Below are 15,688 nucleotides of genomic sequence, written 5' to 3'. Positions count from 1 at the left end.
GCTGAAAAGCCTTATTTTTTAATGGTTTTATTAGTTTCTAATTGTTTTTATTATTTTTGCATGTGAACATAACATTTGCACTACAGTGCTCAATTGCTATCACTGCAACAAATAAAATATAGTGGTGTGGGACTATTGCTGCCGCGATGCGGTGCTTGTGTGGTGGTGTGACTTAGAGCCATGGGACCTTTGCCTTGCAGCGTGGGTGTAGGGGGACTCTTGGGTCGCTCCCCCCTGCTAGTGCAGGGTGAAAGTGCTGGTTGCTGCCGCACGGCTCTGCATCTTCCAGGCTGGGGACCCTATAAGAGGCGACATGTCAGAGGGCTTTATACATGTCGATCGCAATGTTAACTAACAACCTCATGAATTTTGCTTTGCTGTAATAGAGCAATGTATGATTTTTGGACGAGCAGTCCAGATCTTTTTTTCTACAATTGTAGCATACGGCATTTTACTGTCCCCATAACTTTTGGGATTTTACTTGGCACCAGCACTCCTCCCACTCGGCCCTGGTGTTATCAAATTAAAAGGAGACTGCAAGAGGATTCCCGCCAGTATTGCTCTTAAGTTTTTGTCCGAGACAATGTAGTCACTTGGAGTTGTGTGGTGGTCATTGTAGCTGTGACTGTGGGGTGGTGTGACCTGGAGTCGTGGGGGCTCTGCCTTGCAGAAATGGTGCTATGGGGTACCTACGCTGCTACCCCTGCTGGCACAGTCGTGCGGGGGTGGTTGCTGCATCATACAGGATAGGGATCAACTAAGAGGTGACATGGCAGTGGGCTTTACATATTCCGATCACAAGGTTAACTAATTAATAACCTCATTAATTTTGCTTAGCTGCAATAGATCAATGTACAATATTTAGATGAGTAGGCTAGGTTTAAAAATAATAATAATTAACACATTAGCAAAGTGTAAAAGCCATTTAACAGTCTACTTCAGGGAAGCTGGTCAACTGTCTTGTTGGCACAAAAATAAAAATCAGGAAACCATGAAAGCTTAGCGAAACTTCCTATTGGAAGAGGTTTGACAGCTTTGCCTCTTACCCTTTAGTGATGGCAGACACGAATACATATGTGCACCGTTCTACAATTGGAGCAGTGTGTCAGGGTTATGACACCAATTCCTGGACACTTGCCGGCATGTATCTTGCTTGCACCTTCTGAGACACAAATGTGTGTGGGGCACTGTACTATACTTTTCTCACTGAACAGCCAGTAGTTGGACGAGCACGGGTGGATGTAGGAACCATAGAACTCTTTGGGGGTGGCATCACCAGCACTGAAGATCATGCCTGAATTCTGGCTGGGTGCCCTATGCCGTAGATCTCCCGGTGAGCATCACTTTGAACTATACTGATGTCAATATGAAAGATACAGTTGCGTCCGGTGGTAGGGCATGACGTTATAATCTCCCCGTTCCTACACTATCCTGTAGGCAGCAGTCCTACATGACTTCACCGTACCAAGGCAAACACCGAAATTATGTCACTGGATGGCGCCAGAAGGGCCAGCCCACTTTGTGAATAGAGAAGGAGAGGACTCAGTTGCTCAGATTAGGCAAGTAAAAACTTTATTTTGCTTTACGTGGCTTGGCATGATTGCTTTTGGAGGGGGTAGTAAGGAAACATTATTTCTTTCAAGCGGAGCATGATAGTAGCCTTGCCCCAGACACTAGCATCTGACATTGAGTCACAAAAAAAAAAAAAAAAACAACACTTGGTGTCAAAAAGTCATGGGAAATGTACATGCAATAGGCTAAATGCATGTACTGCCAAAAGCAGGTCCTTTTTTATATAGTGGGAATCAATGGCCAAGATATGCAACCGTATGAGAAACCACTACAACCACAAGGCTACAAGTTCAGCACAAATATGGTGTGAACAGAGACGAAGGGAGGCACTGCTTTCCATAAACATTTTTTTTTTGCTGTTGTTCATGAATAAAATATGTAAAATCATTAAAATACGTTGTAAAAAATTAAATTCCTACAAAAATCAACTCCTTACCCACCTGTTTACCAACATCTTCTAATGGCGTGGCCATGGTGTGCTCTGCAATGGAAATAGCAGGACTATTAACCAGCATCAAATGAGACCTGAAATTCTGCATACACAGAAATTCTGGATAATTACCGTACATACCATAAAAAAGCATAATGTATATCTATTTATCTATATAGATAATCATATGTATACAGAGGGTGAAATGCAAAATTGATCACATATTCAATAGTTAAGTAAATATATTTCTAATGGTGCTATTGACATGAAACTCACCAGATGTCGGTAACAACCCATCCAATCCACAATGGCAAAGAAATCAAACCATAGATGTCCATAAACTAAGTTACATGTAATAACGAGAAATAAAACAGGGAGAAAGTAATGAACGCATGAAGAAACAGGTGCAAAAAGCCATGGAAAGTCATGACACCAGCTGAAATTATCAGTAATTAGAAAGTAATCCTGCCACTTAGTGTAAAATAATATCAGCAAGCTCAACTGATGGCCTATAAAAAAAAAAGGTGTCTCATTACCAAGGTGCCACACAAGAAACATCTCATGATGGGTAAAAGCAGTGAACAGTCTCAAGACCTTTGCAACCTTATTGTTGCAAAACACACTCATGTGTTCCATTGACAACATAATTTCATCATAAACTGGCCGCCACCTGGTGCTTCCCGCAGATTTTCAGGCAGAGGAATAAAAAGAAGTATGAGAAGATTTGTCCAGGTGCCCAGGGCCACCTGAGCCACCACTCTTGCCTTATCTCCTGAATCATCCCTCCATCTGTTCTCTTCCACAACTCAGGGAAAAGGGGGGCTGTCGTGCACCGCAGTACACCAACCCGACGAACAAGGCAACACGTACAAGGGGTAACAGAAAATACCAAGCATACAAATATCCACTCACATATACAGAGGAATGCACTGGGGAGTGAAGGAGTGAACAAAACCAAAGTTCAAAGAGGGAAGGGAATTATCACACTTACAAATCACGCAACAGTCAAAGATAATTCCTCCAAACTCCTTCCCATATAAACACCTCTCCTCCAAGCCATGCAGCATAAGCTAGCTCTTACATGGGTTTGAATCAGGACTCAGATTATAAAGGGGATGTGAGTGGCTAACTGAGCTCAGAGAGCTCAGACTTCCAGAGCACCCAACATCGCTGATTAACCACTGTTCTGCCTAAAGAAATTAACACCATTAACACCACTTCTTTTCAGAGCAGGAGTAGGAGCAATCAGACAACAGTCTTCTGGCTCCTCTCTGTTGTGGTAACCCCGTTACACTTGGCCTGTGCACGTTTAAAACGCAACCTCCAATGCTTAACAAAAAGCATGTTCAAGACAGTTTAAAGTTTACTCAACATTTAGACAAACCTGTGAAATACTTGGAGATTATAGTCTGGTCAGAGAAGACCAAAATTGAAGTCTTTGAATGCCATAATACACACCATATTTGGAGGACAAAAGGCACTGTATATCACCCCAAAAAACCCATAATAGTTCAGTTTGGAGGTAGGAACATCACGATGTGGGGCTGCTTTTCTGCTAGGAAACGTCATAATTGAAGGAAGGATGAGTGGACAAATGCACAGAGACAGCATTGATAAAAATCTGCTGTCATTTACCAGGATGTAAAGATGAAAAAGATGGATATTTCAGCAAGACAATGATCCCAAACGCACATCATGGAAACAAATAGTTTCAGAGAAAGACAAAAAAGCTGTTAGAATGGCCCAGCCAGCCAATCACCTGATCTGAGTCCAATAGAATATGTATGGAAGGAACTAAAGCTCAGAGTTCATAGAAGGAGCCCACGGGACCTTCAGGATTTGATGAGTGTTTGTGTGTAAAGGGGGCTTTACACATAGCGATATCGCCAGCAATATCGCTAAAGCGTCACCGATTTTGTGACGCAGCAGCGATATTGCTAGCGATATCGCTACATGTGATACTTACCTCCGACCGGCTCCCCTGCTGGTTATCGGTGATCGCGCGAGATCGGGCTGGTCCATTTCTCAGCGGCAGCTTCCTTCTGGGCTTCCTGCTGGCGCCGACAAGCGACGCGTGGACGCGGGCGGAGGACGTCTTCATCGCCGCGTCTGACAGGTAAGTAACAACCGCTGCTGCATCGCTGCGGAGATCTGCCTGTTTGGCAGCTCACTAGCGACCATTTAGCGATGCACCAGCGATCCTGACCGGGTCATATCGCTGGTCGGGATCGCTGGTGCATCGCTAAATGTAAAGGGGCCCTAAGGCTACGGCCACATTATCAGTAATTAATCAGTATTTCACATCAGTATTTGTAAGCCAAAACCCGGAGTGGGTCAAACATGCAGAATTGGTGCACTTGTTTCTATTATACCTTGTCCTCTGATTGTTCCTCACCTGGTTTCGGCTCACAAATGCTGAGAAAAAATACTGAACAAATACTAATAGTATGGCCGTAGCCTAAGAATGAGCCAACATCAAACCTGAGTAATGCATGCGACTAGTTTCTCCACACAGGAGCATCTGGAAGCAGTCATCATAAACAAAGGATTTTGTGCAAAGTATTTAATACATTTCAGTATTTTCCCTGTGTCATTTCTCAATATTACAAATAAAATAAGTTATGTACATCTATGGTTTGTTTTCGATACCTGTGTGGACTGGATGAGTTGTAACTGACATCTGGTGAGAATTTCATGTCAATAGCACCTTTAGAAATCTGTCAGCGTGGAAAGAACTTTTAGAATACAAGCTCTAATAGTACAATATCTGATAATTATCTTCTGGTCTTGTCAATCATTTGGTAAGAATGTTGGGAGCGATAATATATTACAATTCTGTGCAGAAAGTAATGGTACAATGGAGATTATCAAGGGCTGAATTAAGGGAATTTCATTGTATTTAATATCGGATAATATTAGTCACTTTTATATGCATAAAAATGTCACATCTTTAATGGATACATTCAAAATAATTGCCGAGTCATTTACCAGATATCAGTTACACAGCCTTCCTCCATGGCAAAGTCTAGTGCCTGACTTATAACGATAAAAACATAATGATAATAATTTAAACCCACCATTGTGCAGGTTGGAAAGGGCACGTACTGAACACAGGAAATCCTACAGCAAGAGGCCGCAATGACAGATAACTGGAGGAAATATTGTTTGATATTTGTGCTGAGAGGGAGACAATTGCTATAGCCAGGCATTTTTGATTATCATAGACCAGCCAGTCATATCACAAGTAGTGATGGGCGAACTCGAACGGTAAAGTTCGGGGTCCGTACCAAACACCTAGTGTCAGTGCACGGACCCTGACATGGACTTCTCAAGGAAGTCCGTGTTACTGTTCGGGTTCGGCAGCCTGGGCATTGGGCATTTCCCACATTGCCATCTGTATGACAGCGAGAAACACAGACTCTGATTGGCGGTAAGTTAGTTACTGCCGGTCAGAGCATTGCGGTTCCTAAACTGTCATACAGAAGACAGCGTGTGAGCCAGCAGTTTTGACTGGCGCTAAAAAGGTTACTGCTGGTGATAGGCGTCGGCTGATGAGAGTATTACTCTAATCATCATACTCCTGCTTTTGCTGATAGCAATAAATTAAAAAAAAAAACATAGTATGGTCCCCATATTTTTTACAACCAGCCAAGCTGAAGCAGACAGCCTTAAGGCTGGTATTCTTAGACTGGGAAGAGGCCATGAATATTTTCCCCAGCCTAAAAATAGCAGGCAGAAGCCACTCCAGAAAAGGAGCATCTATCAGATGCTCCTACTCTGGCCCCGTGGCCAGCTCTTCCTACTTGCCCTGGTCCTGTGGCAAGTGGGATAATAGTTGTGGGGTTGGTGTCCACTTTGTAATGTCAGCTGACATGAAACCAAAAAAACACCATATTCCTCACCTGTCCAACAAGAAAATAATCCATATCTGTCCCACGACGATCCGGTTGGTTTGAAGAGCAGTCACATCAGTGATGCAACCACTCTCCTCACCAGCCGGAACACACTGAGCTGAGGGGGGAAGCTGGGGGCAGGACGCCGATGGGTTGTCATGACAGCCAGAGGTCTGTAGGAGAACCCTGTTCCTGTCATCAACCTACTACTGGACGGCGTTCATAGAAGATTGTGATTTTTGCTATACCTACCAGGGCTGAAGTACTGCTATGTATAGAACAGACGATCGAATGATCCCTGTTTCAAATCTCCTAAGGGAGCTACTAAATAAAAGTTAAAAAACATAAAAATGGTATCAATAAAAATGTCAGCTTAGGGCACAAAAAAAATAACCTATCACCCTGCTATAGATCTCAATAAATGAAAATGCTATGGGTCTCAGAAAATGGCTACAGATGCAAAAAACATTAAAAACGAATTTCTGAATTTTTTTTTGACCACCTGAACTAAAAAAAACCCTATACATATTTGGTATGTGCGTGCTCGTACTGAACTGGGGAATCGTATTGCCAGGTCAGTTTTACTAAACAGCGAACATGGTAAATAAACTCAAAAAACAATTGTAGAATTGCACTTTTTTGCAATTTCACTGCACTTGGAATTGTTTCCCAGTTTTCCAGTACACTATGTGGTACAAATAAATGGTATCATCCAAAAGTACAATTGTTCACGCAAAAAATAAGCCCTCATACGGCCATACTGACAGAAACATAAAAAGTTATGGCTCTTAGAAGAAGGGGAGGAAACAACAAAATGAAAAACAGAAAATCACCCAAATGATTAAATGTATTGGAGCATCTTTCAAAATAGGGGAATTCTGCAATAACTGAGTGATATCTGGTTTGTCAAGGTGTAACCATTTAATAAAAAACTATATATAATAATTATATATACAGGTGGGCCATTTATAAAGTTAGACCTGGGTGGGCCATTTATATGGATACACCTAAATAAAATGGGAATGGTTGGTGATATCAACGTCCTGTTTCTGGCACATTAGTATATGAGAGGGGGAAAACTTTTCAAGATGGGTGGTGACCATGTCGGCCATTTTGAAGTCGGCCCACCTAGGTGTATCCATATAAATGGCCCACCCTGTATATATGTTGGGTGTAATAGTATGTCCATGTCAGACTCCCTCTGTCAGCACCGGAGCCCGCACCTTTCCAGGCACATGTCAGCTGATCTATACAGCTGACATGTGCCTGCAACAGCTGTGGGTGGAATCATGATCCACCTGTGGCTGTTAACTAGTTAAATGCCGCTGTCAATCTCTGACAGCGGCATTTAACTCGTGCTCACTGGAAGCGTTGTTAATCCCGCCCATCGGTGACCCTGCCACATGATCGCGAGTCACCAATGGGTCTGCATGATAACCAGAAGACTGCAGCAGACCTCTATAGTTTGTCATTGACAGATTGCTTTGAGCGCTGCCTGGTGTTTGGCGCTCATATCAAGTAAGCATTTCTGCTATACATAGACAAAAAGTAAAAAAAAAAAGGGTTTTAAAAATATTTAAAAAAATTTAAAAAAATATAAAAGTTCACATCACCCCCCTTTTGCACAACTCAAATTAAAAAAATCAAATATACACATATTTGGTATCGCCTCATTCAGAATCGCCCGATCTATCAATATAAAAAAGAATTAACCCAATCACTAAATGGTGTAACGAGAAAAAAAATTTCAAAACGACAGAATTACTTTTTTTTGGTCGCGCAACATGGGACTAAAATGCAATAACGGGCGATCAAGAGATAGTATCCACATCAAAATGGTATCAATAAAAATGTCAGCTTGGAGCACAAAAAAAGTACACTTCAGCTGTGAGACAATCTAAAGAAAAAAAAAAAATCCAGAAAAATCACATTGCAGATAATTTTTTATTGTGAAAAACATCAATATAGAGCCGCATTTTGATTGTTTTTAGAATCCATCAAAACTAAATAGAGCAAACACACAATTAAAACAAAAACATATACTTCATTACAAACCAAATAAAAAATGGTTCATATGAACAGTCATTGTAGGTATTATCACTCACTTCAGGGGCGGACACTGACAGCTTGGGGCCCCTGTGCAAGAAATGTGTCTGGGCCCCCCTCCCTGCCCGCTACGATTCTTATGATGAGAGCAATCTGGCAATGGGACCCCTGGAGCCTCGGGCTCCGAGAAACAAGGCAGATTGCCCTCATTATTACTGCCCTGCAAGCAGGGGCGTACGTAGCAATCACAAGGCCCAATAGTAAAAGTTATATTTGGGCCCCCACACATCTAAAAAATATATTTATTTATATTTTTTCACTGAGATGGATATATATACTGTGTGTGCAATACATAAATATATATATATCCGCTATCATGCAGCTCTGCTGGCTCCAGGGCAGTCAGTCTTGCAGTCAGGTGACAACTAGTGTCCGCTATGTCAGTGACTAGAACACTGCAGACATGGCTGACACTTTAGTTGGCACATGACAGAAAGTGTGCAGAGCGACTCCTCGTGGCAGAGCCCAACAATGTATATATTACATTTTATGTCTGGTGCCTGTATCATCTGGTTCTTTCTGCTCTATTCATTGTCTATGGAACTGATGGTAATAGCCGAGCGCAGTGCTCAGCAGCTCTATAGATAATGAATAGAGCTGGGGGCCCAGTAGTTGAATCCCCAGTAATCAGCAAGTTATTCATGATCTACTGGATCACACATATATCGTACATACAGTGGGGCAAAAAAGTATTTAGTCAGTCAGCAATAGTGCAAGTTCCACCACTTAAAAAGATGAGAGGCGTCTGTAATTTACATCATAGGTAGACCTCAACTATGGGAGACAAACTGAGAAAAAAAAAATCCAGAAAATCACATTGTCTGTTTTTTTTTCATTTTATTTGCATATTATGGTGGAAAATAAGTATTTGGTCAGAAACAAGCAATCAAGATTTCTGGCTCACACAGACCTGTAACTTCTTCTTTAAGAGTCTCCTCTTTCCTCCACTCATTACCTGTAGTAATGGCACCTGTTTAAACTTGTTATCAGTATAAAAAGACACCTGTGCACACCCTCAAGCAGTCTGACTCCAAACTCCACTATGGTGAAGACCAAAGAGCTGTCAAAGGACACCAGAAACAAAATTGTAGCCCTGCACCAGGCTGGGAAGACTGAATCTGCAATAGCCAACCAGCTTGGAGTGAAGAAATCAACTGTGGGAGCAATAATTAGAAAATGGAAGACATACAAGACCACTGATAATCTCCCTCGATCTGGTGCTCCACGCAAAATCCCACCCCGTGGGGTCACAATGATCACAAGAACGGTGAGCAAAAATCCCAGAACCACGCGGGGGGACCTAGTGAATGAACTGCAGAGAGCTGGGACCAATGTAACAAGGCCTACCATAAGTAACACACTACGCCACCATGGACTCAGATCCTGCAGTGCTAGACGTGTCCCACTGCTTAAGCCTGTACATGTCCGGGCCCGTCTGAAGTTTGCTAGAGAGCATTTGGATGATCCAGAGGAGTTTTGGGAGAATGTCCTATGGTCTGATGAAACCAAACTGGAACTGTTTGGTAGAAACACAACTTGTCGTGTTTGGAGGAAAAAGAATACTGAGTTGCATCCATCAAACACCATACCTACTGTAAAGCATGGTGGTGGAAACATCATGCTTTGGGGCTGTTTCTCTGCAAAGGGGCCAGGACGACTGATCCGGGTACATGAAAGAATGAATGGGACCATGTATCGTGAGATTTTGAGTGCAAACCTCCTTCCGTCAGCAAGGGCATTGAAGATGAAACGTGGCTGGGTCTTTCAACATGACAATGATCCAAAGCACACCGCAAGGGCAACGAAGGAGTGGCTTCGTAAGAAGCATTTCAAGGTCCTGGAGTGGCCTAGCCAGTCTCCAGATCTCAACCCTATAGAAAACCTTTGAAGGGAGTTGAAAGTCCGTGTTGCCAAGCGAAAAGCCAAAAACATCACTGCTCTAGAGGAGATCTGCATGGAGGAATGGGCCAACATACCAACAACAGTGTGTGGCAACCTTGTGAAGACTTACAGAAAACGTTTGACCTCTGTCATTGCCAACAAAGGATATATCACAAAGTATTGAGATGAAATTTTGTTTCTGACCAAATACTTATTTGCCACCATAATATGCAAATAAAATGAAAAAAAAACAGACAATGTGATTTTCTGGATTTTTTTTTCTCAGTTTGTCTCCCATAGTTGAGGTCTACCTATGATGTAAATTACAGACGCCTCTCATCTTTTTAAGTGGTGGAACTTGCACTATTGCTGACTGACTAAATACTTTTTTGCCCCACTGTACATATACCGTACATACAAACACACACAGATACACATACCGTACATGCATACACATACGCACACCATATATACACACATATACTGTACATGCATACACACATATACAAAACATACATACATACACCATACATACCCACAGATAAACACTTATATACAGTACATACACCATACATGCATACACAGAGATATATCGTACATACACACACATACCATAGATACATACACCATACATACACACAGATACACATACATATACCGTATATGCATACACACACATAACATAATACACCATACATACACACAAACACATATATACAGTACATACATACACATACCATACATATACAGAGATATATCGTACATACACACACATATACATACCATAGATACATACACTGTACATAACTATACCGTACATACACACACGCTTATATACACATAGTATACACATACATACACATATACCGTACATATACACACACTTATATAAACATATAGTATCTACATATACATATACCGTACATACATGCACATAGACATACACCATATATACATTGTAGGGATTCGCTCTGGTCGGCAATAGACGGGCGGCAGTAACGAGGCAACACACAGGCAAAAAGTCCAATTCCAGTGGTTTTAATGTCACTAAGTAACCAGCAGCTTAACAGAACATAAGGAAAACCAAACACATACTCCAGCTTGGAGAACCACTAGTCCCAGACTCACCCCTTGCACGGGACGGGCGTAACTAAGCGGCTGCCAGGTCCTGTGGCATCCGCCAGGTGCCATTCCCGGGGTTCTTCCGAGTCTTGCTGCTATAGTGCTGCAGCATGGGGATCCTGTATACAAGTTTCAGGCTGAATCCACACAAGTTCCTGTAGCATCCAGAAACACACTCACTCTGTGGCAATTACCAACCTCCATTACATTGGGCCTAACCCCTCCCACCAGTGAGGTAGACATTACATGGGCTGATCTGCAGCTATCTGCAGACCGGATATAACTTCAAGAGAAATGTGCTGTCTTCCAGGTGCAAAAATTAAAGATGTGTCTGACAGGATATCAGGACTCTTCAGACCTACAGATGACTACCCATTCCTGCTACTACATGTGGGGACAAATGACACCGCAAGAAACGACCTGGAAACCATCTGCAGAGACTTTGAAGACTTAGGCAAGAAAGTGAAAGAACTGGGAGCGCAGGTGGTCTTCTCTTCCATCCTCCCAGTGGATGGCCATGGAACAAGGAGGTGGAATAAGATTCTGCAGGTGAACAACTGGCTACGTCGATGGTGCCGTCAGCAACGATTTGGATTTCTGGATCACGGAGTGAACTACTTATACGATGGACTACATGCTAGAGATGGGGTGCACCTTACGAAGACTGGAAAGCATGTATTTGGAAGTCGCCTTGCTACACTTGTAAGGAGAGCTTTAAACTAGAACAACATGGGAAGGGAAGCAAAAGACCAGAAAAAGCCATACACCTGACAAATGCTATTGAGAACTCTGCTAATAGAAGTGGAAAGGAAGAACAAAGACGAAAGAATCTAATTAATAAAAATATTGGAGAAAGAGAAACCAATCACAAACTAAAATGTTTCTATACTAATGCACAAAGCATGGGCAACAAACAAGGAGAATTGGAACTACTAACACAGGAAAAGAAATATGATGTCATTGGAATCACTGAAACTTGGTGGGACGATACACATGATTGGAATACAAGACTAGAAGGATACAACTTATTTGCAAGAAACAGACTTGATAAACGAGGAGGAGGTGTCGCATTGTATGTTAGAAATGCGTATATCTGCACAGAGATTGAAGCTTCAGAGACTGGGAGTTCTGTGGAAACTGTTTGGGTAAGAATACAAGGACAGAACAATGGAAAGGACACCATTGTAGGCATTTACTACAGGCCGCCTGTGCAAGCTGAAGATATGGATGAACTCTTTATGCATCAAATGGCCAAGTTCTCCAAAAAATATGACATAGTTGTCATGGGAGATTTCAACTATCCAGACATTTGTTGGGAATCTCTCTCAGGCAAAACTAACAGGTCAAGGAAATTCTTATCCTCTCTTGCTGACAACTTTATCTTCCAAAAGGTAGGGGAGAAAACAAGGGGAACTGCTACCTTGGATCTAATCCTTATAAACAGGGAGGAAATGGTTGAGGAGGTAAAAGTGGCTGGAACCCTAGGAGGTAGCGACCATGCTATTTTAGAATTTTGGATAACTAGAGGCGGAAGACCTGTGAAGACTCAGACGTCAAGGTTAGATTTCAGAAAGGCAGATTTTAAGGGATTCAGAAAGATAATTGGAGGGATCCAATGGCTGGATATCCTTAAAGACAAAAATGTCCAGGAAGGATGGGAAATCTTGAAAAATGAAATTCTCAAAGCACAGTTGTTAACAATTCCGAAAAGAGGGAAGAATAGTAAGCATTTAAGGAAACCAGGATGGGTGAACACAGAACTTAAGCACATGCTAAAAAGGAAGAAAAAAATGTTTATAAAATGGAAAGAGGGAGGCATATCTAAAGAAGAATATAATGCTGTCTGCAGAATCTGCAGGGCACAAATCAGATTAGCTAAAGCTGAAAATGAATTGAGGCTTGCAAGAGATGTCAAAAGCAATAATAAAGGATTTTGGGGATATGTCAAAAGTAAAAGAAAAGTTAAAGATGCTATAGGATTTTTACAGGATGAAAATGATGAAATGGTAAGACAGGATGTTGAGAAGGCTGAACTTTTAAATTCCTATTTTGCATCTGTTTTCTCTCAGAAAGGAAATGTAACACCAACTGTTATTCACTGTCCTATTAAGGGAATAGAAGAATCCAGGATATCTATAAACAGAAAGATAGTGAGGAAACACTTAGCTAACCTAAATGAATTCAAGTCTCCAGGTCCAGATGAATTACACCCCAGAGTACTGAAGGAGATAGCAAAAGAAATTTCTGAACCACTCTCCATAATCTTTGAAAATTCTTGGAGAACAGGAGAAGTGCCAGAAGACTGGAGAAGAGCAAATGTTGTTCCTATATTCAAAAAGGGGAAGAAGGTGGACCCAGGCAACTATAGGCCGGTGAGTCTGACTTCTATACCAGGAAAGATCTTTGAACAAATTATTAAACAACATGTAAGTCAATACCTGGATAAGAATGAAGTGATCAAACAGAGTCAGCATGGGTTTGTAACTAATAAGTCATGTCAGACTAACTTAATTTCCTTCTATGACGGTATCACTGATTGGGTGGATCAAGGAAATGCTGTAGATATAGTATATCTTGACTTCAGCAAAGTATTTGACAAAGTCTCTCATACAATCCTTATTGAAAAAATGACTAAGTATGGAATGGACAAGGCAACTGTTAGGTGGATTCATAGCTGGCTTAGTGATCGGACCCAAAGAGTGGTCGTAAATGGCTGCACATCCAGTTGGAAGAATGTCTCAAGTGGGGTACCACAGGGCTCTGTCCTGGGCCCTGTATTGTTCAACATCTTTATCAACGATTTAGATGAAGGAATTGAGGGTAAACTGATTAAATTTGCTGATGTCACAAAGCTAGGAGGGATAGCTAATACTAGAGAAGAGAGAGAGAGGATTCAAAAAGATTTAAATAAACTGGAGAAGTGGGCAGTAACTAACAGAATGGTTTTTAACAGGGAGAAATGCAAAGTACTACATCTGGGCAATAAAAATGAAAAAAGCATATATAGAATGGGAGGAATAGGGCTAAGTGACAGCACATGTGAAAAAGACTTGGGTATACTAATAGATCACAGACTGAATATGAGTCAACAGTGTGATGCAGCAGCAAAAAAGGCAAATGCAGTTCTAGGATGTATTAACAGAAGCATACAGTCTAGATCACGTGAAGTCATTATTTCCCTCTACTCCTCTTTGGTCAGACCTCATCTGGAATATTGTGTCCAGTTTTGGGCACCACATTTTAAAAAAGACATCAACAAACTGGAGCAAGTTCAGAAAAGAGCGACCAGAATGGTGACCGGTCTGCAAACCCTGTCTTATGAGGAAAGGTTGCAGGATTTGGGAATGTTTAGTTTGCAAAAGAGAAGACTGAGAGGAGACTTAATTGCTGTCTACAAATATCTAAAGGGCTGTCACATTGTAGAAGGATCAACTTTATTCTCATTTGCACAAGGAAAGACTAGAAGCAATGGGATGAAACTGAATGGGAGGAGACACAGATTAGATATTAGAAAAAACTTTTTGACAGTTAGAGTGATCAATGAGTGGAACAGGCTGCCACGAGAAGTGGTGAGTTCTCCTTCAATGGAAGTCTTCAAACAGAGGCTGGACAGACATCTGACAGGGATGATTTAGCGAATCCTGCTTTGAGCAGGGGGTTGGACCAGATGGCCCAGGAGGTCCCTTCCAACTCTACGATTCTATGATTCTATGATCACGTGACCCTGACATCGCAGTTCCCGTCTTTAGGGAAAATCCCGGCCAAACATCAATCTGCTGGGAGAAACATATCTCCCATCCGGTAAAACACCCTCTACTGTACCACAACATACACACATATACCGTACATACACATAGACATACACCATATATACATACAAACACATACCGTACATACACAGATACACACACATAATAATCTACGACCTCAGGTGCTCGGTTCAGATGAGCCATGGAGATCGGCCACATAGTGCAGAGCTAAGCTGGAGCCTGGAGACGACTGCAGGGCCCACTGTGGGGGATGGGGACACAGAGCACAGAGGATTTCAGCTCCCTGCTGCTGCTGCAGAGCTCTCCAGTGCAGGGACCTCCCCTCCCCCGACCTCCTCTGGGAGATGTCCCGTGCAGTGAGCCTCTTCCCTGACCTCCTCTCTGTGAGATGCCCCGTGCAGTGAGATCCCCTCTCCTGACCTCCTCTGGGAGATGTCCCATGCAGTGAGCATCTTCACCTGACCTGTGCTCCTAGATGCTGCAGCCTGCCTGGAATGGAACAGTGGAGGAAGCAGAATACAATACACACTAAGTCCTGCTCTTCCTCCACTGCAGTCCCCTGTGTGCTGTGCAGCCTGGGCCCCTGACAACCAGTGAGTACTCACCATGGGGACGTGCCATGCAGGAGGACAGACAACAGCCAGTGAGCGCTCTCCTCAGTCTGGTGAGGAAAGCGTTCATTAGTCAACATCTCTCCCTGCATGATACATCCCTTTTTGAACTCCTGCTCTACCGCGCCGCTCTCTCCCTTTCTCTGGTGTTCAGGTGATTACAGCAGGAAGTGAAAGGGGCCGATGCTGCATAATACCGGGTCCCTTACACTGCCGCCGCCCGCAATCTGGATGCTCAAGGGCCCCTGCTGTGAGTTAATTCTCTGGTTCACCAGTTGTGAGTTCTCCTTCCAGACTCCCTCT

At 42.5% G+C, this 15,688-nt stretch overlaps 1 protein-coding gene across 3 annotated transcripts in view; it reads right to left on the bottom strand.

Annotated features, from left to right (window-relative positions):
- The window catches only part of METTL22 (methyltransferase 22, Kin17 lysine), a 316,617-nt gene that overhangs the window by 198,631 nt on the left and 102,298 nt on the right, over positions 1-15,688 (bottom strand). For all 3 annotated transcript variants that reach the window (XM_073542802.1, XM_073542803.1, XM_073542804.1), the window contains exon 4: positions 2,013-2,053. In XM_073542802.1, coding sequence (XP_073398903.1) covers positions 2,013-2,053 — 41 coding nt within the window. The remainder of the gene's footprint in view (positions 1-2,012; positions 2,054-15,688) is intronic.

This window comes from Dendrobates tinctorius, unplaced genomic scaffold (genome assembly GCF_039654945.1).
Source record: "Dendrobates tinctorius isolate UK_male_01 unplaced genomic scaffold, ASM3965494v1 ptg000129l, whole genome shotgun sequence".
Lineage (NCBI taxonomy): Eukaryota > Metazoa > Chordata > Amphibia > Anura > Dendrobatidae > Dendrobates > Dendrobates tinctorius.
The sequence above is the reverse complement of the archived record's forward strand: the minus strand, read 5'-3'. Positions and strand labels throughout refer to the sequence as shown.